Source organism: Theobroma umbraticum, unplaced genomic scaffold (genome assembly GCF_002168275.2).
Source record: "Theobroma umbraticum cultivar Fairchild unplaced genomic scaffold, ASM216827v3 scaffold_4.1, whole genome shotgun sequence".
Lineage (NCBI taxonomy): Eukaryota > Viridiplantae > Streptophyta > Magnoliopsida > Malvales > Malvaceae > Theobroma > Theobroma umbraticum.
The window spans coordinates 6197951-6223876 of NW_018397258.1; the positions used below are offsets into that span (position 1 = coordinate 6197951).

Consider the following 25926-nt stretch of genomic DNA (forward strand, 5'->3'; position numbering starts at 1 on the left):
AGTAAGGGATTTTGATGATGAGATGACCTAAGTTTTGTCAACTTCAGCAAGATTCTGACCAATTACATGCTTCTCAATTTTCTTGGTTTCTGGGTTTTTCTCTTGCTTGGCGTGTGAAATGAAGAAAGCACAAAATAAAATGAGGTAGGAAAAGAAAACTTCCACACTTGCAGATGCTACCTTAGATAGACGAAGATTCTTCAAATCTAAGAAAGGGAATGTTCAAACGGACTACGAGGTAAGAAAGAACAGATAGATCAGTTCCTCAGATAAATAACATCATTTTGCCCATTGTGAAATGTTAAGAATGGATTATGATCAACTTTTTAAGGAATAGCAATAAGATTCAATTTAACATTCATGTGCATTCACCTATCCTGGTCAAGTAAGAAAGCCGTGGAAAAGATTCAAAATAGATAACCACAAACTAATACTACCATCTGTCTGTAAAAGGAGATTAATATAAATAATGTAATAGCTTAATACAAAATTCGGCCCTCCAGTAGTGCTAATTCACACTCCAACTTAAAAGCTCAACTACCTTTAAAGCCCTACCATGACATTCAACAAGTGTGGTGACAATTGCTGGAGCCTAACCTTGTTGAGGAAAAGAAAAAAAAAAAGAAATAGAAAAGAGTGAAAATGGAGGGAAAAAACAAACAAACTCTTCAGCACTTGAGCTGCATTTGTACAGTAAGTAAATGCTCTTTCAGAGCAAGATGTGTGCCTGAACAATGCCTTTGACAATTCATATCACTTGCCCCCAGGGCTGCCACATGCTTAGCTTATGCCGATTTCCCTTCAGTATTGATGCCTGGTTCAGAAGTAGACTCTGCTACATGTGGTTCAACAGGAGAAGGTAATGCAAGCATTCTTCCTTTTTGGGCACGGGGTGGAAGGTGCTTAGTAGGCTTTCTTGATCCTCCCATAGTCCAGGGCAAGAAGACCCCTGTACCGCCACGAGGAAGTTTTCTGGGGCTCACTACCATTGGGCGCACAGGAGCTAGCATGACAACAGGTCCACGGACGACTCCCCATTTTGGCATCATATCCAGTGCCTCATAGCCATTAAGAGCTCCATTTGACATTGCATATGGACCTGGGACACCTGGTTGCCACAGAGCCATGGCACCAGCCTGGGGGCTGGCTGGTGGTGACTGACCTTGGTTGGAATCAGGCCGAACTCGGAAAAACGTAATGCTGACCCTATTTCTCGGAGATGGGCACATGACATGTCTTGCCATGTCAGCACTGTTTCCCCTCATAACTAAAAGAGACCTGCAGAATAGCAGTAACATATTACAAACTTGCTTGTCAAGTAAGAATTAGTATCATAAAGCACACATGGTACATTTTATGAAGGGAGACGGCCCAACATGAAGGATAACATTGAGAGATGTGATTCCTCTGTGTTTGAAACAAGATTCCTGCTCAGTTTACTGCATTGACGTGATAAATTCTGACACAATGTAAAAGGAGGAAGAGAGAAAAAAATATAAAGGAGAGAAGTGGAGAAAATAGTGCCATGAGCTAAGAAGATTTTTAGCTTTCAGCTTCCTACTCTAACACATGATTATCTAGGATTTTGTTGCAATCAAAACATCTTGGCAGTGTCAGAGAGTAACATATAAATTGGAAGCTGCCCCCCGTGTTAGTTTTCAAGGTATGATGCTAGCCAACAATATAATCAGAAAGGAAAGCCGCTCTTATGCAAACTCTTAAGATTATAAACAAACTAAAATTATAGATGTCACCCCATCACCAAAAGCTTGCCTCTCGTTCTATTAATAGATGCATTGAACTATGATGGAAAACTTGCAAATATTTCCGATTCTGATACTAAGCTGCTTCATCAGTTCTTTTTTCATAGTTTACTATGGTTCCCTTTTCAGCTAACTTCCAAAAGTACAAACCAAATTCAAAAAACTCTAAACAGTGAACATACCCTTCTTTCAATGAAAGCTGTAGTGGACCCCTATAGTTGCCTTCACTATCACTCACAAGAGTGCGCCCAAAAGCCATTGTTGATTCAGAGAGAAAAAGAGTGGAGATAGGTTGGTCCAAATGTGGTGGTTTAAGAAAAGGCTGTGAATATTCACCCTGCATAAAGTAATATAATTGCATCACTTCTATCCTTACTCTCTTCAAATATGGTTCAACACTAAAAGCAAGATGGTACATGGACATGGTGGCCTATCTACTCTTAACAAAGAACAGGGAAGATGGGCATGGCAGTGCAGCAAAGAAGTATACCTCATCAAAGAAGTTAATGATGCAACCATTTGGTTTCTTATATTCGGGTATAAGTTGCCACTGGACAAGGTGTTCTATGACATCTTGCAGAAGAGCCGGAATTGGTTCTATATTGACTGCAAAACATATAAAGAAAGAAAAAAAAAGAAGGGCCAATTAGAAAGTTGTTTAGTAACTGTAGTCATAATTGATCACTCTTAAGTATCAAGAACAAATTAAGAAACTAGAGAAACCAAACCACATCAGAAATTCATAGGGGTAGGTCGTACTTGTTTGTTTGTTACTTGTGGGCTCCTCTATAATGTGTCCAAAAATTGGAACACCAAGCTGAATCAGCTCTCGCTTGTTTCCTTTAATTTGTTTGTTGAATAAAATAAAAGTCTCACCTGTAGTCATCCAGCAACAAGCTCAGAAACAGAGACTTTGGCCAACAAATTGCAGTCCTAATCTTTTTCAACAATGAAGACAATATTTTCTAAAACGAAGACAATGTTTACTAAAAACTCTTGAATATCACTCAAAAGACAAGCAATTGCAGATTAATGAAACAAACAGCCACGTTACAAATCCTTTTCAACGAAATGGAAAACTGTTAATCAGAAGAGAGAGAGAAAAAAGTTCACATAAAACATTAAATGAGAAAAAGAAAAAGCTATTAAACATTTGTCTCTGCCAATTAAGAGCTTTGTGAAATCTACATTTACAACACATAAGGCGACCCCAAGGGTTGAGGTATGTGCTTCACAGGAACCTCCTCCATCAAAAGTCTAAACCCCTAATTATCGACCTACAGCCAACTAATTTGCCTCTCTAGGTGCTTGACTTAAAGTTCTCTCAGAAGTTGGTCTATTGATCTTAGAAGTGATTAACATCAAACACCCTATATAACTTGTGAATATTATTTAAATTGATCAAGCAGGAAACATGAATGACTATACCTGTTAAAACAAAGCTATAACAGAAGAGATAACTATTTCAAATCTTCATCTTAATATTCTAAAACAGGCCTCAATTCGGCAAGGCTTTAAAGTGGGATGGCACCTGACAATTCCCCATTCTGGCCAGCAGCTCGAAGTTCACTCACGAAGTCACCCAGCTTAGCCAGCTCTGAATCAGTGAACACATCCTCATACAATTTCAATCCTTTCACAACATTCACCTGCATCATAGTTATCAGTAATAAGTTTTAAAAAAAACTACCAGAATCCATCTTTTCTTCATTTTTCTTTTCTGAAATAGCATACAGTATAGGATATCAGTTCTCTCTAATTCCAAATTTTTCACTAGAACAATGCCTATTAAATTGTGAAAGACACAACTCACCATGTGACCTTTTACATGCTCCTTGGCTGAAAAACCTTTGGTCAACTTGATCTGAGAAGGGCGTGCATCACATTCTTCATGGTTAGAACAAATGTCAACGTTTTCCTCAACATGCTGAACTTCCTGAGATCCTGCATCGCCAGAACAAGTGAAATCATTAACCAAGATGTAAATATAACTGTAGAATAAAAGGAATGATACGGACATACAACGTGAATTAATTTTCGGCATTTGTCACATTATAGACTAAATAAAATAGGACACAAAAGGGCAAATTTTCAGACAAAGTAGCCTTGGATAGTAAAAGATGACCACATTTTCGCCCCACCTCAATTTGTTGTTTGACTAGTAAAATAAGCCACCATTCTATAAAAATTCAATGTGTAAATTCTTAATCTATTGATAGTGCACTTAATTATACAACAAATTTGGCAGTCAATCATATTACCTTAATTGATAAAAAGCATTATATTTGTAAGGCAAGTAAAGTTGATTAATTGACAAGCAAAACTAGCTCCTGGTCTGTTATTTTAAGGGTGGAACTGAGCTTTTATCTTCATCTATTCTATGGACCTTAATGTAGGTTATTTAATTATCATATTCATTATGTTACCTTATTAAACATACACATTCCTTATTCAAAACATTATTTAGGAAGCTCAGCCCTCAGCCAGCGCCTTACCCGTCATCGCTGGAAAAGGCTGTGCAACTTTTACACACAGCTGTCAGCTGTATCACGACTTCTCACTTTTGTCCCTATACTTTATTAGCTACCGTGTAAGACAGAAGCTGCACGTTGTCCCAATGTCGGATAGCACAACTGGCTATCCAAACACTCCCCCAGTTTTCCTGTCGTGAAATTCAATCATTGGATCGCTCGCACGCCCGCCCAAGGACAACGGAGTTGAACGGGCAAAGCAATCCAGTCAAACGAGTCGACGCAGCTCGAGTCAAAACATTTCGGGGATAGGAAATTGGGCTTAGTAGCCATCTGCCTAATGGCTTCCTCCAACCAAAATGTCAAAAAGGCCAAAGCCATAACAACCCCCAGCAACAACAAGCTCCACGTGAAATCAACAAACAGCAGCACTGACGTCAACATTAAAATCTGACGGCTGTGATCAGAAGCCGCCTACCATTAAAATCATTGCACGCATCCCGAGGCGGCGTCCCCCGGATCAACGTATTGAGATGGCTCACTCCCCAAACTAACTGTAACACTGAGTGCAGTCAAACCCTTTCTCTCTCTCTCTCTCTCTCTCTCTCTCTCTCTAAGCTTTCACCTCGAAATCCTCAAACCCCCACTACAACCTCGGGAACATACCAACCTCATTACTCCACCTCTGAAAACAAAACAAAAAAGAAAAGAAAAGGAGAAATAAAAGAACACTTTTCCAGAGTAAGAAAATGATCTCGTGAAAAGTTTTATGTTTTTTTTTCTCTCAAAGCAAACAGCGTAAGAACATAAAGCCCATGAAAGACTGGTAAAACCAACATCATCATAATCTAACCCCACGTTGAATGAATTCAAAGTCAGAGAAATTTAAGAAAAGGCATTGGAAACATTGAATATTCGATCCCGTGGATAAATATATGATTTTGTTTGGTTCCTCCGAAAATGGAGGAAAATGATTAAATCTTTCAACTCTTTTTTAAGATACATATAAGAAAAGGCATAACATAATGCGCTTGCTTTATTCCAAGCTAAGCTTTCACTTTCTGGCTTTACCAAACACAGTGCAATCTGAGATTCAACGCCTTATGCCTTACGCCTCTCTGCTTTCCGCGCAGCCAGAGAAGAAAGAAACAAAGAGAAAAAAAAGGCGATCTTTCTCCTTGTCCTTTGGTTTTTTATTGATTGATCGAGAAACAAAGGAAGTTCGAAGAATTCAATAACGGAACGGAAAAAGATTGAAAACAACTGATCGCCATGGCATTTATGAAAGAAAACTGAGCCAAGCTCAGAGCTTTTTTTTAGTACTGGGACTGTAATAAGAATCCCAGTACCTCGGACCGATCTTGCGTCACGAATCCCAAAAAGAAACACCAAAATAAGTCCCCCAAGGAACAAAAATAGAAAAAGGAAAGCTTTACCTAACGATCAAACTTGGCATTTGAGAGGAAAGAAAAAATCAAACAGAGAAACAACACGTAACCAATATGCAAGTAAAATAGAATCAAACTTTATGATCGGAATCACTTTTCTTTTCTTTTAATTATGAAGTTACCTGAATCAGTGATATCACTGTCAGGGGAATCTTCTTCTTCCTCGCCACCATCTTCCCCATTTCCTTCATTTTCCATCACTTTCTCGGCAACTTTCTCTTTATCATCATCCAAACAACCGCCTTCGCCTCCGCCGCTACCTTTCACTTCCTCCTTGTGATCTCCATCTTGTCCTCCTTCTTCGGTCTTCTTGGCAGCCACCTTTTTTAGCTCCACTGCCACATCAGCAACGGAGTGGTATTTCTGCATCTGCAACACCGGGATCCAGTTCAGCCTCCTCCTGTGGATCGCCGCGAATACTGCTTCGTACTCCGATCCCCCGCTCGCTCTGCCATGAAGCTGCGCCAAGTGGGCGCATAGAGCGTCGATGATGGCATTGGCCGCCGCGAATTCCCCTCGGAACCAAGAAATGATCGAGTCCTTAGCAAAAACATCAGCAACCGCCGGCACAGCTTGCATCATCGGTACCACGGCAGGCCCCACCGCATGAGCCCGTTCCCTCGGAGATGCTGGCCCCGCCGCCATTGGCATCTCACTTTCTACTAAATTCTACCCTTTCCTTTTAACTTTTTACTATTGACCAAATATGAGGAACCCGGAACTTTTTATTTTTCGGATGCTCCGAACTCCGAACTATTGGGTCTGGAGAGTTACCTTTCGGCCGATATTTCAGCTGTTTTGTTGAGAGAGAGAGAGAGAGGGGGAAGGCTTAAAGCAAAGTGTTGGGATGGCTTTTGTTTTGTTTTCGTGTTTTTCTGGTGTTTCAGCAGGGAAGGGGTTTTTGGGCGATGGGAGGGGTTATATATTTGGAGTGGCACGTCCGTACGGGTGGGGACCACTGGAAGAGGGTGACATGGCTATCTCCGAGAGAGGTGACGTGGCGTAACCAAATGTAGGTTGGGTGGCTTACCAAGGAACTGCAAAACTTTAGTCCAAAAATTGAATTCGAGACCAGACCACGATCTACCCTGAAATTACCCTTTGGGGTTCGCTAGGTTCTACTTTTAGCCAATAAGGCAAATTTTAGTTGGAATACAAGAGTTTCTCACTCAAAAATTAATTTTGGTTAATTAGGTTAAAACTAAATTTTTAAAAAAATCATCAATTTTATTCAATTATTATTAAATTTGAAAAATAATTTAAATAAAATATTAAACTTTTTAAATTTACTATAACTCTTACGAGTATTATACAATGACAGAGTTAGAATTTAACATGTTAGAGTGAATAAAAAGTGAATTGATAATTGACTCTTGTAACCGTGGGACTTGAAGAATAATTCTGTTTTAAGAGGTTTTACTTTAATCCATAAGCCTACTAAAATTAATTGAAAGTTATCTCTCTAATGGTATAACTCTCATTATTAATATAAAAATATTTTTCATAAATAATATCACAACAAGTATTCTTAATATTTGTTAGCAAAACTTAACTCAGACATACATACGTGTATATATGCATATAATCTACTTAACAAAATACTCAAAAATTTTGATTTATAATTGTAATATAAATCATTTTCGATAATAATTTCATCAATGTTGTATTGAGAATTTTGATTCAATTCTTTAGTAGATATATCAAATTCTGTATTTCCTAATTCCCATACCCACCCACCTTCAAACAAAACAAAGAAAGCACCTAGCACATGCATATGGGACATTTCGCGTTTGGCTGGTCAAGACTCGAGGAGGTAAAAAAGATGTGGAAACTTCAATTTCTTTCATTTGGAAATTCCTTGTATGGAGGTTGAGTTGAGTTTCATTTCAATGAAATGAGATATCCCTTGCTTATGGTTTAAGAGACTTTATGAAATAAAAGAGTTGTAATGAAGATTGGTGAGCATTTCTTTAAATTTGAACCGAATGATGGAGGAGAGGCATTTATATGAAATTGGAGTGTTGAAAAATGACTGAGAAATAGGTGAAGAGAAAATTAATTTTAAAGATTTCACCAAACTCCTCCTAGTTCTGTGATGGATATATTTAACCAAATCTGAGAAATGTGAATTAATACACAAACTTATTCATCCAATATATTTTCTTACTTTGTTTTTCTTATCTTATAAATTAACACACAAACATTTTTTTTTTATATGAATCATTTATCCAATTATATTATGATATTATCTTATTTTAAAAATACTTTACAAAAATTACTGAATCACATATACAAAACAATAGAATAGAATCCCATCATAGTCCAAAGAATGGAGATGAAAAGTGGGTTGAAGTTTTGAATTTGATCATTCTATTATCTCAATTATGTTGTTTTAGTCCCTTTACCTCATTTTTAATAAATTTAATTTTTATACTTTTATTAAAATTTGATTAAAAACAATTGATGACTTTTGCAGTTAAATTTAACAATATGAACATTTTTGTTGATGACATTATATGTCAATTTAAATTTCTTTATTACATGGCACATATTTAGTATAAAAGTATTATTTTTAACAAAAGATATTAAAAAATGTTTTTTAAAATTTTAATTAAATAAAATATGATATTTTCTAGATTAATATGTGTGTCGTAATTAAAAAATTAATTCATCCCAATACGTCGAATTATCACCGAAATATCATATCTTTCAAATTAAAAGCAAAATCCTAATATCATTATCAATTATCTTTAAATCAATTTTTAATAAAAATAGATGAACTATATAAATTCATTAAAATTAAGATAATGAGACTAAAGTTATGGAATTGAAATAGTAAAAGTATGATGTAATACTTTAAAAAGCGTCTCAATTATTTAAGAAAATTCAATATGTCCTCATTCTCCAATTGCATTCAATTAATTTATTTTGAACTAAATAAAACTTTATGATTAATGTTATCAGCTATCATTAATTAAAATATTATTTATTATTTTATATTCATTCAATTTTGATGTGACATTAATGAAAAATCATTTGATTTTAATGTGACAGATGATGTAAAAGATAAAAATATCATAAGATTATGTCATCATATTATATCAATATTTTATATTTATAATAAAAATATAAATATTTAATTAAATTTAATAAAATAATAAAAAATTATTTTAAAAATTTTTAAATAATTCAAAAAATAAATAAAATATTATTCCCAAAATATCAAATTCAGTCTTTGTCTTATAAAAATTTCAATTAGACAATCAAATAGCTCGAAGAGGGGAGGGCATATTGGTGAATGTAGAGGAAGAAACCGAGCCAAGTAGGCAAAGGGCTGCTAAATGACATGGACGACACGCAAGATGCCATATGTGTGGCTCCACGTTCCATCATTCAATGGAGGGTTCGTTCTCGGTAGTGGGGTCCATGTTGGAAGCCTCTATTGCTGGCATATAGAGGGGAAGGGCAAGGTGTTGGCGACCCATAGGGAGCGAAGGCTCGGATGGGGCCCGCTCAGGGCCGAGGATTTGTTGCGTTGTTCGCTGTGGCCACCCAACCGCATTGGTGCTAATACGGACGATGCCCTTCCCACCATCACAAAATACAATCTTCAAGACGGCTCCCCTATCCGGCTTTTGCTTCTCTCTTCCTTCACTCGGCTTTGGCTCGTGGCTTTTTCTCTTCTTTATCTTTCTTTTGTACAACAAATTAAAAGGGTTTTTTCTTTTTATTTTTATTTTTTTTGCAGTTAATGGAAAAGGGGTTTATTTAAAAAAAAAAAAAAACAAAGGGGTTTGCCGTCTTATTCTCTAATCTTGAGCAAAAGTTAAAGAAGTTTCCTCAATTGTTTCAAGACTTTTTGTTGGATGAGATGGATTGTGCTAGAAGGAGAACATTAGTTAGGTTTTTCTTTTCTTGGTGATAATAAATATTACAATTTATATTCAAGTAGATAATTTTTTTTTATTTGTTTATCTTATCTTAATTATTTTATTAATATATTTGATATTTAATTTTATTTTTAAATAATTCTTTCGTATCTTTAAAAGATATTTTTAAACATTCATAAGCAACCATATAAAGAAATAATATCAATTTTTTTTGTCAATAATAATTTATTTGAATGACCAATAACTTGAATGTAGAATACGGAATGAGATCTTAGGTTTAGCTTGATTCTTTTTTTCAATCATTACTTGGATTATTAAAACAATGGCATCTTGAACTGAAAATTGGAAAAAGACTTTACACTCATCTTAGATTAAAAAAATGCATAACCTCTCTCAATTAAATATAAAATAGACCTATTATTCGGTACTCTAATAATTGATAATCACATCTCTAACTAGAGCTTTTTTCATGAACCCACAAATGCTTGACAAATTTTAATTCTATTGAATGAGGACCAAAATTAACAAGTAAAAATTTGGTTGTTTGTACAACTAAGCCTACCACTAATCTTTAAAATTGTTGTACACTCCATTCTTTTAAAGAATATCATCTTCATTGATGCTTTCAACTTTCTTTTTAATTTTCAGAGCCACCTAAGAATCTCTCTGCCCATAAAAGTTCCATTATGTCACTTTCTTTACTCTTTTGCAAGGATGAATAAAAGGGTTGGCGTTTAAAAGATGACAAAGCCCTCCCTTTGGCTATGGGAACTTCCCTCTTCATTAGCTCATCCGAACTTTTAAAGTCTTTGGCTTTATTAGATTCTCATTTTCTATATGAAGAATAAAAACAAATAAATAAAAAGGATGTGGCTAAATTTGCAAGCAAGAAGCAAAGCCGAGCAGCTGACCCGAAAAAACTGGGGCCCCTACCCTACAAAGGGACTGAATTGCAAATGCCATTTTTAGCCTAAAGTCTAGAGTGACACATGAGAGGTCCATGTTCGAAGTCCTTTCAGAAAGGTCGGCTATTTGGATGGACACCATCCTCCCCCATCTTCTCTGTCAGTGTTACTGTTGAAAAGTCAATTCCCCCCATCTTCAGCATTCTCTTTTTCAATTTGTTTCCAAATACAACTCTACAACTATATATTAACATCAGTCTACATCATTTCTGCGCACATATCTTTCTTTCTTAAATACCATTATGTCGTTGATGATGAAAATCAAGCACTAGAGTATAGATATACAAATTTTCAACTTATCTTGTCAAATGATTTACATACTGAATAAAGTTAACATATATTTATTGGGATTTTCGAGATAATGAAATCTTAATCATAATTTAATAAATTATAGTTATACATAAACGATTGATTGAGAACCTGTACTTACCGATTGCTCCTAGAGATAACATTCGAGATTGGGAAACGAAGATTCCAATTTCCAAAGACAGAAATATTATCTTGTATTTTTTTTTTGTTCATAGGGATAGATATCTTAGCCATATAGAATCCAACCAAGAAAGCAAAAACAGTTGAAAGTAACAAGAAATGTGATGGAAGGATGGGGAATAATGTGAGGAAGGACCCGTTCCTCTCTCTCTCTCTCTCTCTCTCTCTCTGTCTCTCATACTTTTGAAGTGCTTTGGGTTTTACTTTTTGGAACTGTGGAGGGTAGAGAATCATCTACACAACTCAGAAATTCATCGTGGACCATCCAAAATAAGCAACTGAGATTTCCTCCCTCCCACCATTATGGCAAAAGCAATATGGGATAAATTAAGATGCCACATGGGTTTCACGCATTCCTCTAAAAAAGAAAAAGACCCAAAAAAAGGAACATATTCCTTTCCATGATTCAATTTTTCGTGTAAGATATAGTTACAAAATTAATTAGTCATATGCTTTGAAAGACAAGTATAACTATATAACTATATATATTTCATTTCATTTTGCACTACTATAAATGGTCTTAGTATCTCAAACTAATTGTACTTGATTCCTTGGCAATTTTCAAGATTGAAAACTGAAAACTCAGTTTCAGGTTGAAACTATTCCAAGATTGTTACCTTGAAGATGTACTTTCTTGTGTAACCATTTAATGAAAAAGGAGTTTTGGGATGAGATGGTTTTCTGCCAAAAAACTTGCAGATATGGTGAGATGACCACTTTTTCTTCCTTTTGGACCAGTGGCTGGTTTTGGTTGCGTTTTTGTATTACTAATACACCTTTGTTTTTTAGCAAGCAGCGTGCAAGTTAGGTTAGGCTGTGCTAGTCATGGGCGTTAGCTCCAAACAAAAATAAATAAATAAACTTTTTTGCTCACTTCATTTGCTATTTTGTTTGACATTTTCATGCATGGGTTTAACTCGACGGGGGGCTAAGGCTTAAAGACACCAACCATAGTAAAAAATATAAATATACAAGTTTTGACTTTAAGGCTTTAAACAATTTGTTTTCATTAGAAAAAACAGAGTTTGCCGAGTCTGGGTGTCAGGCTAAGTAAGATACAGGGGCGTGAATGCAGTAACACCAACAAACTGTCTGATTGGCATTAAATTATTTAATTAAATACACAAAACAGAGAAAACACCTGTTTGTAATTGTGCTGTGGCAACATCCGCCCCTTCAGTCTTGTGCTGATAACATCAAGAAAATGACCGATTCTTTTAAAAAAACAATTTAAGCAAGCTGCATCAAAGCCAGCAGAGGATCATAGTTGTTTAGCACTTAAAAACTTAATTTAAAAGAAATGCAAATAAAACTTCATGCCGGTGCACCACCAAAACAAATATATATAGAATTTCTCTTCCTCTCCCCATTCGACTCCTTTTCTTGGATGAGAATTCAAGTCTTTCAAGTCATGCATGATTGTACATCTAAGGTTAGAGTTGGGGATTCTCAGATTTTGATATTTCAGCTTTTACATGTAAAACAAAGTAGATTGCTTCTCGTGTCTATCATAGACCTCTCTTTACCATAGTGTCGCAATCAGTATTTTGTAGTCTTATATAGCAAAGGAGTCCCACATCTTTTTAGAGCATGAAAAATAATCCCAAACAACTTTAGAAATAATTTGAATGTAAAGTTTGATTAATCCAGCATGCCAACATGACATCAACTGCATGTGCACTTTTTATGTACCTTGCTGAAAAATTATTGCAATTTTACGACCACCCTTTGGCATCACACTGCTTTTTTTAAACTAAACCTAACTAGCATCTGACTTTTGTATCAGGCTTTCTGCATATATTAATGTAATGCGATACCAATAATAAGTTGCAATTGTTTATTCCCAATTGACATAAGCATTAGCAAAGTAATAGACTCTCCTACATGTTTATTACTATTTTCTTTCCCTTCCCAGGGAAAGATGTTTTGCAAATTTGTTTACTTTATTAGCAGCATGTTCTCGATCAATCACAAAAATCTAGTTCGATTTAAGGACTCAGCAAGCAGGTGTAAATAAACATAAATTATGTGATTTATATACCCTTTATTTTTTTTGCAGGTTTCAGCCATGGAAAGAGACCGCAGATCGTGCATGTCAGATCAGCAGCTGCGTCAGGGTTTTAGGTCAAAGGTTTACATGATTAGAGCTTGGCATGAGCTCTGCTTCCTCAGACCACCCAAAGGTCTTTTCCCAGGAGCTCCTTTTTGTGCCTTCAAGGTCAACTTGCCTCTCATGCATTCATGAAGATGGAAGCTGACACAGTTGCTTCAACCCTTGATTTTCCATTCATTAGGTAATCATTGGAATGGTTTAAGAGGCAAGTCCAGTACCATAATTAATATAAATTAGGTTTCTGAACTACATCTTTACATGGTTAATGGTTTTGCCTAATCTAACATATAATTAATATTTGATCATATTGCTTGGGAAAAAAATGTTAATTTGATCATCTTTTATTATTTGATTGGTTGTATTAATTTATTTTATTTTTCCTTTATTTTGTTTTATTTAATATTTTCTTAAACCCTTATATAATAAAAAAATAATTAAATAATCGATGTTACGAAAACAGTTAAAGCATAAAAGATTACGAAGATTGGTAAAATTAGGTTAAAAAAGCTTGGACCATTTTTAGGAGATAATAGTCCATTAAAAAAAGTAAAAAATGGTTAGGTAATGGTTGAATAATAATTTTATTGGCAAAGAAATGATGAAGAAATTAAAAAATAATATAAACAACCATATGATTAATGTGAATAAAAATAAAAATATAAAAATGTTATCAATGGTTTTGGGCTCTTATCAAATTGTTTCAGACTACAGATCATGACATGATCTTTTTAGTTAGTTCTGTTAATCATAATTGCAGAACGGATTTATTTATACAAAGAGGCATCATGTAATGATTCGATTAGATGAATTTTATCAAAATCTTTTTTCATTCAAATAATAATAATTATAATTATCTTCTGTGTTAAGATATTTATAGACGGGATTCTTTGTGTTTTGCAAAAAGCCTGCTACAATCCAAAGAAAACATCCCCCCAATCGTGTCTTTAGTTGAAGCTAACCACATGCCACATCCTTTTCTTTCTTCCATTTTCGAACCAGTGTCTTTTTAATTGCTTGATGTATTCTCTGTATGATTTTGGGGCAATCAATCATGAAGAAGAAAAAGAAGAAGAACGTGGAGGTTTGCTTAAGTTCCAAACTTAGACACACACACACATACATATATATATATGTATGTATATATCTACTGAAAAGGTATGACCTGAGCTGACAAGACATAAAATGAAATAGAAGAAAACCGAGAAAATGAAGAAGAAATCCATTACAAAACCTCTAAAAGTAACCAAAAAAATGAGGAAGAAACAGATGGAACTTTCTGGAAGTAAAGTCCAAGCAAACCCGCACTGCCATTTTGGATCATTTTAATATAGTGGTATTAATATTGTACGTTTTAGGAATTTTCTTCATAGAAAGGTTATAAAAAAAAGGAAATTAAGGGATATGTAATTGCTTATTCTTAGAAGTCTCGAACTCAAAATCCCCCCTGTTTGTTTTTAATTCATGTTCATTGTTGTCACCAGGTTTACCAACAAACCCATTGGTAGAACTGGGAACTAAATTTCATTTTATAAGAAATTTGATGAGGAAGGGGCACAAGAAGAACAAAACAAAAATGAAAGGGAAAAAGAAATTTAATCCAGGGGCTGCTGAAATGTTGAAAGCCCGGAAAGCATGTGAAGAATGGACTGAGGCCTGCAGTCTGAAGAAGGATGATGGGTTGTCCTGGTGTAGTTGGAGCCTTAACTCATTCAAGTCTGGGCCGAGGTAGACAACAAAGCATGCTGTGGCTTCTTTCAGCCCATACATCGTAATTGCCTAATACTTCACTTCCTTTTTTAGGTAATTTCTCATTTAGGAATGCCATTGTTCAGCTGACATGAATAAAAGGGAACAGAAAGAAAACTTGAACATCTGCCTAACATCTTAAACTTTTTACATTAAGTGATTTTTAATATAAATTTCTTATGATATCAAACCTTTCTTAGATTCTTTTTAGTTGGTATTTTTATTATCTGTTTTTCTAAAAAAAATCAAAGAAATCAACTTGGTGGAACTTTAATTAACTTAAAAGCTCGGTGAACATGTGTTAAAACTCATTCTCGCTCCTCATTTAGCAGTTTGAACACCATATCACTTAATTTAATGATAATTAATTGATTAGAAATGTTTTCAATATTCCCACTACAGTATCATAATCGTACTCCAAAAGGAAATAAGTCACGAGGAGAATTATTTATTTAAACCAATGATAAATGGAGTACAAAAGCAGATGGAATGTTTAGTGAGAAACAGATGGTGGAATATTTCAGTATATCTGGTTTCAAATTCATCCCAACAGCCATATTATATGGCTCAGGTTGAGACCTTAGAACATAGCAAGAGAAAGACCACACAGAACAACAAAATCAATGATATTATTCATCAAATTCAAACCTTTTAGCCTCAAGTATAGAGAATCGATCTTCGGTTTATTCATAGTTTTAAGTAACTGATCAATGTCAATCACTTGAAGAAGGACTCGCTTCTATCCTTGATGCTTGAAGTAGTTCTAATCTTCCTTTTAGTCTGGTCAATGTAATTCGAAAAGTGATGATCCTTACCAGTACCACGATGACCATGACCATGGTTATGTCCAACCACTTTTGAGGAATTCTCTCCATACTCCTGATCATGTGACATGATCCTCTTCCTTGTTCGAGAGATATATGCGGTAAATGTATCATCATAATGTGTTGGTTTCTTGCCTTCCTCCTCCCTATTGGCTTGACGTCGTTCAATTTGGACTTGGATTTGCCCCTTACTCTTTTCTGACTTATGCTTGGGCTTACTCTCTGCTGATAAGACAGATGTTCCAGGTTCAGTCCTGGAAGCAACTCCGGATACATGCTGACCGTTACCTGGGACAGTTGGTTTTCCTGATTGAACCATATCAGTCGAGGGCTTTGGCGCTTTTGCCTGTTGAGCTGTCCAGGTAAGTGCCACTTGGCCATTAATATTCCGGGTGGAACCGTTCAGGGCTGTTGGTTTTGGACTCTCAGTTGGTGGAGTAGGCAAGCTGGTGGTATATTCAAACTTGATGGGAACTTCGGAGCCTTCTTCACTTGTAGGTTTGGGGCGCTGTGGCGATGTTAGTTTGGTTTTGATATCAAGAGGTCTTATAGGAGGATCAGAGTTTAGTAGTGATGGATTTCGAGCATGTTTGGCAGATGAGGGTGTTTGTTGCCGGCTCGAGATACGACGAATTGTACTGAAAGCAGGAGCGAAAGTGATTGCTCTAAAGATTTTCTCACACACAGCCTTGGGGCAACTAGTTTGATTCTTTTCCATTGATGTGAAGGGAAAGTGAATAAGGTTTTTGAGTTGGTTTTTGGAGATATGATATTACGAACGAAAGATAAATAGAAACTGGAGAAGATGCCCACTTAAGATGGCAGAAACACCACATTTATACTTAGCATAAGCCTTGTAAAGAGAAAGAAATCCACTTCGCCAAGTGGACAACAAAACCGAGTATTGTCGTGTGTCATGTGTAAAACAAATCTTGCAGAACTCTGACGGAAAATTTGGAATGATTCTTAATAATTTCTAAAATTGAAATGGATGACTTTTCACATTTTTTTCAAACTGATGTGATGGATCAGGAATTCAGGACATATTCTCTTCTTTTTCGCTTCTTTCTCATCTTCATAAACAAGAATCCGACCATAATAAGGGTACAGCTTAGTGAGTGCAAATCATTTTTCATTGTTTTACTTTTTGACATTGAATACACTCATAGCTGTTCTACATGATGAAAGAACCGAGAAAGAGCAAAAGCTTGATGACTTTGCGACTCGAAATTGAAAGGGTATCAGATTCGGCAGCATCAGGTTTCGAAACATTAACGCGTGACGTGAACAAACCATTGGTAAGGTGACATTCAGGGCATGACATCAAGAGTTGGTGACGCCCAAGGTTTCTTGTGGCGCAGCGCAACTCTAGAAAATGGAGCGGTCTGTAGCCTACTCGGAAGAAACGAAGCAATTTTACTAGAGAAATTTTCCATTTTGAAAATGACGAATATGCCCTAGATTCGAAAATTTGTGGAAAGTGGAAACCCCTTTCCTGAAGCTGAGCTTCAGGTTTGATCGGTGACGTCCTTTCTTAACTTTATTCTTCTTTACCAGACCTTCTCCATGTTGGATTCCAGATCCAGACAGCCTTTGATTTGTTATACTTTATAGTTCTTCAATATATATTCGTTTCGCGAATAACCCACAGCACCCGCATGTTTCTCACCTTGTATTAAAATATCATAACGAATTAACCATCATCAACTCTTCATCCTATAATATTAATTGCGTTTTGTCTCTCGACTATTAGTTAATTAAGCCACTTCCAACATTAATGTATAAAATGCTTCTGGAAGATTCCTTAGCATCCTTGGCTAGTTAGCTTAATACCCAGCAAAGAAAGATTCCTTAGCATCAAATGTTACCTTGGTGGCCATTAATTCAATTACACCTTTATAATAAACTTGAATTGAGCAAATATAACACACGTGATATAAATTGCACTACGAGCACAATATGCAGTTAACTTATCTATACCTTTTTCTTCTGCTTTTTTTTTTTTTTATAAATAAAATTACCCCACCGTTTCATGTCCTGATGCTTAAAACCCCTAACCTTGGAATGCATGACCGAAGGACTGTCCCTAATAGATCAACCAGCTCAGAAGAGAACAATGGTTGAGGGAGCTGAGCACTATTGGAATAAATTTCGTCTCATCCCTCCCAAACAATTTACATATCAACTTAAATAGATATTGTGGGAATGGGCAAAACATAATCCTCTGTAGCTGTCAGGAAATTAGGAGAACAAATCATCTATCATTTGAAATAATATTTACAAGGTATCAAGGGAAATTTATGAATTTACATAAAGAAGTGGCTGCAAGTTAAAAGGATTCTATACCATCAAAATCTCACATCTCTGAACAAAAATAAATATCCTGATTTCCCAGCCAGTACAATTGCCACTAATCAAATTTCATAAGATTTCATAAGCTAAACTTCAATGACGAAAGACTTTTACAACTTGATCAATTCGTCTCCGGCAAAGAGGACAGTTAGTTAAGTGCGAAGAGCATGTCGTACAACAGCACATATGACCACATCTGCATATCATAAGCAATAGGCCATTAGTCCGTTTTGAGTTTAAAATTAGATATGAAGAAACAAACTTCAGAAGCCATATTTGATATGAAAAATTTCGATCATCTCACACGCTAGAACAAAACAAAAGAAATAATCTAGACAAACTTTATGTTTGGAAAAACATAAATATCGAATAAACATAAACATCAACACTGTTCAGAAACCTAGCAATCACCAGTGGCATAATGACAGGGAATTTAAGTGTTACTACAGCTAAATATGGAAAATTCTACATCTCATCAATGGTCCAATGACATTCTAATGCACCTCGTAGCTGATCACAGCCACCACCCAAAAAAGTGGAGGGGACAAAGAAAAGGTAGGGTACAGATGACAGTCTACGAACAACAGCATCTGCACATATCACTTCAGAGGAGAACACCCATCCTTCGTAAGAAAAAAAAATGGAATTTATGCAAAATATGGATTATATTTAATAATATATTCCTTTCTACTGGATATACCTTTAAGAAAATCAATAAACACCATATAGCCTCAGCATCAATAAGGTGCACAGGGTAAACATCTGATTTGCAACTCACAGTATGCAGTAGAGGCAACAGAAATTCTTATACAGAAGAAGTGACTGATTCAACATAATTTCTATGTTGCAGAATGGATATTGACAGAATTAATTTGGTACATAATACCTGTTTTATCCAGCTGAATTTTGAAATGCGACTCATAAGCACTTAGCACAGTTAAACATCATTATGGAAATAGATGCATAAATTAAAATCAGATATAAAACCTTCTTCCGCACAGCAAGAAGTATCTAGTTGACACAGACAAGCATAGACAGCATAGCTTAAAACAAGGCACTTTAACTGCTTTATATGACTCAATTAAAACAATGCAACTAGTTGACTTACTGAATGAAAACGGCATTGTACTCTTGCTCAAGGCATATTACACATAGATCTGGCATTATGCGGTCTCTCTTGGCTTCTGATCCATTTTCAGCTTTCCCAATTGAATCTACAGAAATTATTGTGAGATCCCAACACCTTGTACAGACAAAACCATGAACAATAACCATCCTTTAGACAGCTAATGAATTACCTTCATTATCTGGCCCTGATCTCTTCGCTGCAGCAGCAAGAACCCTGAATGAACAAAGTTCACAATTCAGTTTATTTGGTGCTCGTAAATACATGCCTCTTATAAAAAAAAGAACCTGATATGAATAGTGAAAAGACCATTGTGTAGCAATTGTTCTCTGTATCAGTCAATCTATATTCCAATCTGTTTCTCAACAAGCAATAAAAGCACTAATCAAGTATACCTTCGCTGCAATTCCCAACGGCGCCTTCTCTCCAATACGTAACGGATTGCATGCTTGGTGATTAGAAACACACCAAAGATGGTCAGTCCAAAAGATGCATACTTGTACAACCTAATAAATATAAATGCGGTTATTTTCTTCATTTTTTGAAATAATCATCAAAACTTATCTATGTTAAAAGGAATAAGGAAGCAGTCTGAGTCTGAAATATTTACAACCTTGCCCATTTCCCAAGGTTGGAAATGAGTTGCTCAATAGTTTTGGGGGACACATAAAAAGGCCCTTTATGGGGCTTCTGAATCCGAATTGTTCCAATGTCATCCTTGACAGCCTACCACACACAAGATTGGGAAAGACAAAATGAGGAAATGGTAAATGAACATATAACCCAAATATGGATGATGAACTCAGAAATTGCAGCTTTCTAAATTCTAAATCATGAAAACATCTTGAATTCAAACAGTTAGTAAGGAAAGCTCCATTATATTAAGACATTAAAGAAGAGCAATGGCAGTGTTAATTGTTTGATGCTTCAGGTGAAATATGTAGAGGACCAGGATACATATTTACTGTAGCATGCTGGTCCATGGTGATTAAGCAAAGTCTTCCAGCCATCAGGGATCTGCTTAAGCTTTGAAAATTATTGATAAAAAGGCATTGTATTCAGCAGATGGAGCTGCAGCTTAAAACATCTAGGCAGAGACAAAACTGTGGCTTGGGCCTTGGCTTGGACTAAATGGTATCTGGGCCAAAGATCAATCTCAAATACTAGCTCCAGATATGCTTCATATACATTGAAACTATCATCAAACTACTTCAACACCAAGATTTCAAAGTTGTAAGATAAGACTAGACATCATCCGACCACATTGAAACATTGCCTTTTATTCATTTAGGACCTTATAAGCGTCAGGCTGGACCATGTTACAGTGAAACTTAGGTTACCCAAGTTCTTAGGGAAAACCTAGGAAAAAAATTGATTTCCTACCATAATTATGCAAAAAGATACTTAATACACATTTTTTGCCAAGATTTTCAACTTAAAAGCAACGGTAGGAAACAGCAGACTGCACCAAGTATATAAACTAGTAACAACATTCTCATTTCCTAATATATTGATATTTTGAATATTTGAATCTGCATTGATATTTTAGCATCATTTGCCAAAAACAGAGGCAATCATTAATCGAAAACATACCTCACCCACAACAGTCAAGGAAGAACCAGTGGGAAGCACTCGCTCAACTCGCTTGACTCCAAGCATCTACAAGCCAATAGCCCATCAAACAAGCTCATTCCAAATGAAAGTGTTACCATAAAATGGACAATCTAAGGACACGGAAAAAATACCTTGAGACCTTGGAGATAGTCTAATGTTCCACGTACAAGTGATCGACCTGACTCTTCAAACACTTCACTTCCAACAGTCAGTGCAAAACCTGCTGCACTGCGAGCACCAACTACATATACTCGACCAGTTCCATCATCCTATAATTAATGATTTAAAGATATTATCAGCAAATCTGCTACATCAACAACTGTAATTCTTATGGAGCACATCATAATTCCTCCCAAGTGCGATTTCAAAAGTTAACCACCTTAACAATCCAGCATTAATAAATTAATTTTAGCATACTACTTAAACTAAAAAGACAGAAATATATACTAACCAGAAACCAAGGAACTTCTTTACTCATAGAAAGCATCAATGCAGAATCTTGTATCCAAGAACCAGCATCATTATGCTTTAGAAAATGCTGTTCAGCCTAAGACATAGGAACACGAATTTTTCAGTGCAATTAGAAAAAAGAATAAAAGAATCTACAGTTACTGCTCTGTTAATTTAAAAAAGGTTACCGTTTCCTCGACTATAACACCTCTTAATCCACTGTGCTCACAACTGATTGGTGTCTCAGAACCTACTCTTCCAGAGATTGTAACAATTAACGGAAGCACTTTACTTTCAAGGTCAAGCAATTGAGCTGAAAGGTGAAAGAAACACAATATTATTAAGACAAATGTCTTAGCACATGTATATGACAGCAACTAATCAAATCAGTCCCAAGTCCCACCCAAGTGTATCACCTAACATTAATTTTAGGGTAAAATACCTTGACCCTCCTAAGTTTTGACCATAATTCCATATGAGACCATTAGTATTCGAAATGGATAATCTGCCTCAAAAGATTATCTTTCACTGAACACATAAGTCTAACTGTTGGTCAACCATTACTATTTCTGCTAGTTTGATGGCGTGGCAATATTTTTCAAACAATTTTACCCTTCATTAATTTTAAAAATTACCAAACAATAAAAACTATAATTTTTCATTTTTAAATTTTTTTCTCCTATTCAAAAAAAAATGTCTCTCTACCCTACCTCTCACCAGCTGGCGGTAGATCTGGCTGTGGAATGCCAGATTTCCCCAAGGGAAGTGTGCAGATCCAGCTGTGGGGTGGCTGGCCGGCATAAGGGAGAACTGCCAGCCGGCCTGAGAGAAAGGAAAGTAGTGAAAAAGAGGAGAGAAAAAAGAAAGGTATTTTAGATATTTCACATTTGCCCGGTAACACCATCTATGTGTTTAAGGCCCAATGTCCATTTTGCGGGGTGGAATTATGACTAAAACTTAAAGGGTCAGGGTATTTTATCCTTAAAATTAAGATAAACATCTTTAGCATCATTAGCAGTGAAAGTGTAATAAAACTCACACCACCAATCAAATAAACATGTCCCACACCCATTTTCAGTAGTTAAAGTTTAAGGTGGACGGGACCATTTTTCCAATGTTATCAGATTTTTTTAATGCAAATTGCAAACTTATCCTCAATATTAACAGAGAACAACCTTGCTGCCAAAAATCAACATTAAGGAGAGTGAATTCATAGCTACACTCACATGTACCTAAGATGTTCCAGCATAACTAATTAGCAAAACAATCAATGATTAACAAATAAAAAACCGAGAAGCCTCTTGAAATTGATGTAAGTTTGCATAAATTATAAAATGGGTCCAAAAACTTAATCTACATTCTTACTCAGCACATTTCTCAAATTTCCTTCTAAAAGTTGTAGAAAGAACAGGAAATCATTACCCAAAAGCATAAATTTCAACCAATCATACAGAAATGCATAAAACAAAGGAAGAAGAGGCACTGGGGCTACATACCCAATTCCTTAAGCTGATTGACTCGAGTGACCGTCTTGAGAAGCTCCGCATCCCTGTTCCACCATTTTAAGTACAGAATTCGATTATCAATTTTTCAAAAAATTGTGCCAAACGCATTCGGTAAATGATGATGAAATTATCTTTATTGATATAGTTGATGGAAAGCTAACCTGCCACTGCTCCTTCCAAGAAGATAGAGAGCGGCTCCACTCAAGCAGCACGAGAGGCCGCCCCATGGAATCATCTTAACGGAAACTCAAAAGGGAGCCCTAATTTCTAAAGACCTTCAGTTACAGCCTTCATTTCTCATAAACGAGCTCAAAATTTTAGCGAAAAAAGTTAACAACAAAGCCAATTTGATCGGAAATTATCAAATATCACACCAAAATTGAAAAAAAAATATGTAGAATAATTCAAAAGAACAGAAAGGAAAATCGGAAGGCTCTTTTTAAGGAAATGGATGAGGAAAAAAAAGTGTTGAGGAAAAGGAAGGTCGAAGGAACAAGGAAATGATATAGTTATAGTAAATAACTTTTGGAGAAAGAAATAAGTACAGAGGGAATTAGATGCGAGAAGTGAAGGGAAGGGAGAAGGAAGGAGCTTATCCAAGGCACCCAAGATTCATCGTCGCCACACTCTTCTTCACCCCCAATTTGAATGCAGAAAACAGAGAGAGACAACCGACTTTTTTTGCTTGCCTGCCTGAGCCTGTGGTTGACTCAGGCTTTCATAGCCCAATCGTAATTTCTCTTCGGCCCAAACAGAAAAGTGAACCCATATATGCCTTGAGGTGTCTGCCTATACATACATTGTTGTTTCGGATTGATTGAGATTGGAATGGTTGGAATTTTTTTTCCCTTTTATGATTTATTTTAAAATGCTATAATATCTAAAAAAATTGAATTATTTAAAAAATTTTAATATATTCTCCTTTTATTGTGTTGAATCAAATTTTTATATTTTTATTTTTAAAATTTTTAAATTATTTATAAAGTATCACTAATATTTTTTTATATTATCTAACGATTATATGAAATGTTAAGCTATCATATTAAATAATGATGTGATATATTGGTCATGTGATATTTTTCCTTCTTCATGTCAGTATTGCATCAATGATATTTAACTAATAATAGTTAATCAACTTTAATAATTTACTTAAAAAAATTAACTATTATAAAACAATTTGACAAGTAATATTTGACTAATAACAAATGATTTAAAATAATTTGACTCAAATAAATTTAATAATAACAATAATCTCAATTTCAAAAGAAAATTATTCAAAAGTATCAATTTTAATAATTCACGTACAAGAATTAGCTGTTATAATCATAATAATTTCAATTTTTAATAAAGCTTAACAACAAACAAAAATTAACAAATATAATAAAAAAATCTCAATGAAAAGCAATCATTTAAAAAATATTAAGAGCTATCAATAAATAATTCAATGATAAGTAATTCCTTAAAATTAATCATAAAAATTAAATACAATATCAATAAACAATTCAATGAAAAACTAGTTTCGAATCAAAAACTTAATAGTTTATAAGAACCTAAGCAAAAAAAAAAAAGAAAACACAAATAATTTATATGAAACCAATCAAACAATCCCCAAAAAAATAAGTAATAATTAATCTAAGGTACTTAACCAAATCTTTATTTTGTTGCTTTCAACAAAATATACTAAAACGATAAATCCTGAATCAAAATCATCAAATAAAATTATTAAATAAAAAATTTTAAAATTAAAAATATTAAAAAAAATAAGTGAATAAACTAAACTTACCAACTATGATGACATGAAAATTAAATTATTGATTAAAGATTTTCTGCAGGAAAGACTAACAAGCAAAAAAGAGTGGAGAACAAGAGGTAATGATTGTGAGGTTTTGGAGAAGTGGTGTTTGGAAATAATTCTATTACAATAAATTTTATTTTAGTCTTATGAAAATTAGTTATTGATTAATTATTGTGAGACATCTCATCAATAAAAAATTATTGTAAAGATAAAATTATATAATTTCAAAAAAATTAAAATATATTAAAAAACAACAAAATTATAAAATTTCAAAAAATAAAAATAAATTATCGGGTAAAATGGATAGAGACTAAAATACATTATGTGATCTTTGAAGTAGTAGGGCTTTCCACCAGACAATCATTAATAATATAGTAAAATTTGTTTTAAAATAAAAATTAATAGGAAAAATATATAAGAAAAATACATATTTATACTTTAGAAAAAAGTCAAGAGAAATACATCTTAAACACCTTCATACTTGAGTCACCAAATCAAAACTCTCCAGAATATTTCAAGATGAAATTAATTTACGTGCTCTGTAACTTGTTCCAGGTTACTTTCATTATTGTATGTGAGATATAACCGATTCACCTATTGCACTTATTTTTATTATTTTTTATATAGCATTATATTTTTTATAAAACAATATATTTCTAGAGAAAGAATAAGTTAGTAGTCACAATCAAGTATTTACAAATAATTAATAAAAATTGGGATGATTAATTTTGGTCAAAAATATGTATATATAAATATAAAAAAAAAGAAAATGTAATGAATAAAATGAACTTATTTCAGAATTACATGCAGCATCCATAGAACTTTGTGGGAGAAAGATACAATTTATACCATGGTTTGTCCTTTTCCTACTATAGTTGGGTATAAGTTAGATAAAATGAGAATCTATTCCTTTTTGCATTGGTGAATCAATATTATACTATTTTTACTATCCTCTCAGTTAATTTATCTTCTTTAAAGTAGTACAGAAAATACGTTAAAATTAAAATTGAAGACAAAAAAATAAAAACCATGCTTTCCTGCTTGCTATTAATTAATTCTATAATGCACCAAATACGTCTTTATCTTTATGAGCAAACAAAGACTTAATATTTAGAGAAATGAAAATATTACCTTTAAAAAGAAATGTTTGTTTCTTAATGTAACCCATGGTTAAAGAACCATGTAAGTCACAGTTCAAGTTCAGCTAGCAATAGTATGCTATTTGAATGTAAAAGTAGACCATATTGTATATTTAAGATTAAGAGCCTTATTAATTAACTTACACATACCCTAAAATGAATTAAGTTCCTTTAGCTTAAGTATCAACTCGCGAAGCAAGTTTAGATTAGAAGGCTTGCCCCTGCATAGCAAGAAA

At 34.5% G+C, this 25926-nt stretch overlaps 3 protein-coding genes across 3 annotated transcripts; all 3 read right to left on the reverse strand.

Moving 5' to 3' along the window:
* Positions 1–441: 441 nt before the first annotated feature.
* On the reverse strand, positions 442–6564 carry LOC110413798 (RNA demethylase ALKBH10B-like). The gene is made up of 7 exons (XM_021424754.1): positions 5805–6564; positions 3577–3707; positions 3295–3412; positions 2523–2639; positions 2254–2369; positions 1946–2100; positions 442–1278 (listed from the first exon to the last, which is right to left on the reverse strand). Exons 1-7 carry the CDS (start codon positions 6331–6333, stop codon positions 786–788), a joined length of 1659 nt encoding a protein of 552 aa, XP_021280429.1. The 5' UTR covers positions 6334–6564; the 3' UTR covers positions 442–785.
* An 8707-nt stretch (positions 6565–15271) lies between these two features.
* Positions 15272–16500, reverse strand: LOC149527380 (uncharacterized). Its single transcript, XM_089783212.1, has one exon. The coding sequence runs from the start codon at positions 16425–16427 to the stop codon at positions 15603–15605; it is 825 nt and encodes a 274-aa protein (XP_089639338.1). The 5' UTR covers positions 16428–16500; the 3' UTR covers positions 15272–15602.
* A 1415-nt stretch (positions 16501–17915) lies between these two features.
* On the reverse strand, positions 17916–23490 carry LOC110413508 (E3 ubiquitin-protein ligase SP1). The gene is given in 12 exon segments (XM_021424347.2): positions 17916–18257; positions 19170–19176; positions 19178–19275; positions 19360–19403; positions 19583–19693; positions 19801–19913; positions 20781–20846; positions 20933–21070; positions 21253–21348; positions 21440–21564; positions 22748–22800; positions 22918–23490. Coding segments are annotated over 12 exon segments (969 nt in total). The 5' UTR covers positions 22992–23490; the 3' UTR covers positions 17916–18213.
* Between the last annotated feature and the right edge of the window lie 2436 nt (positions 23491–25926).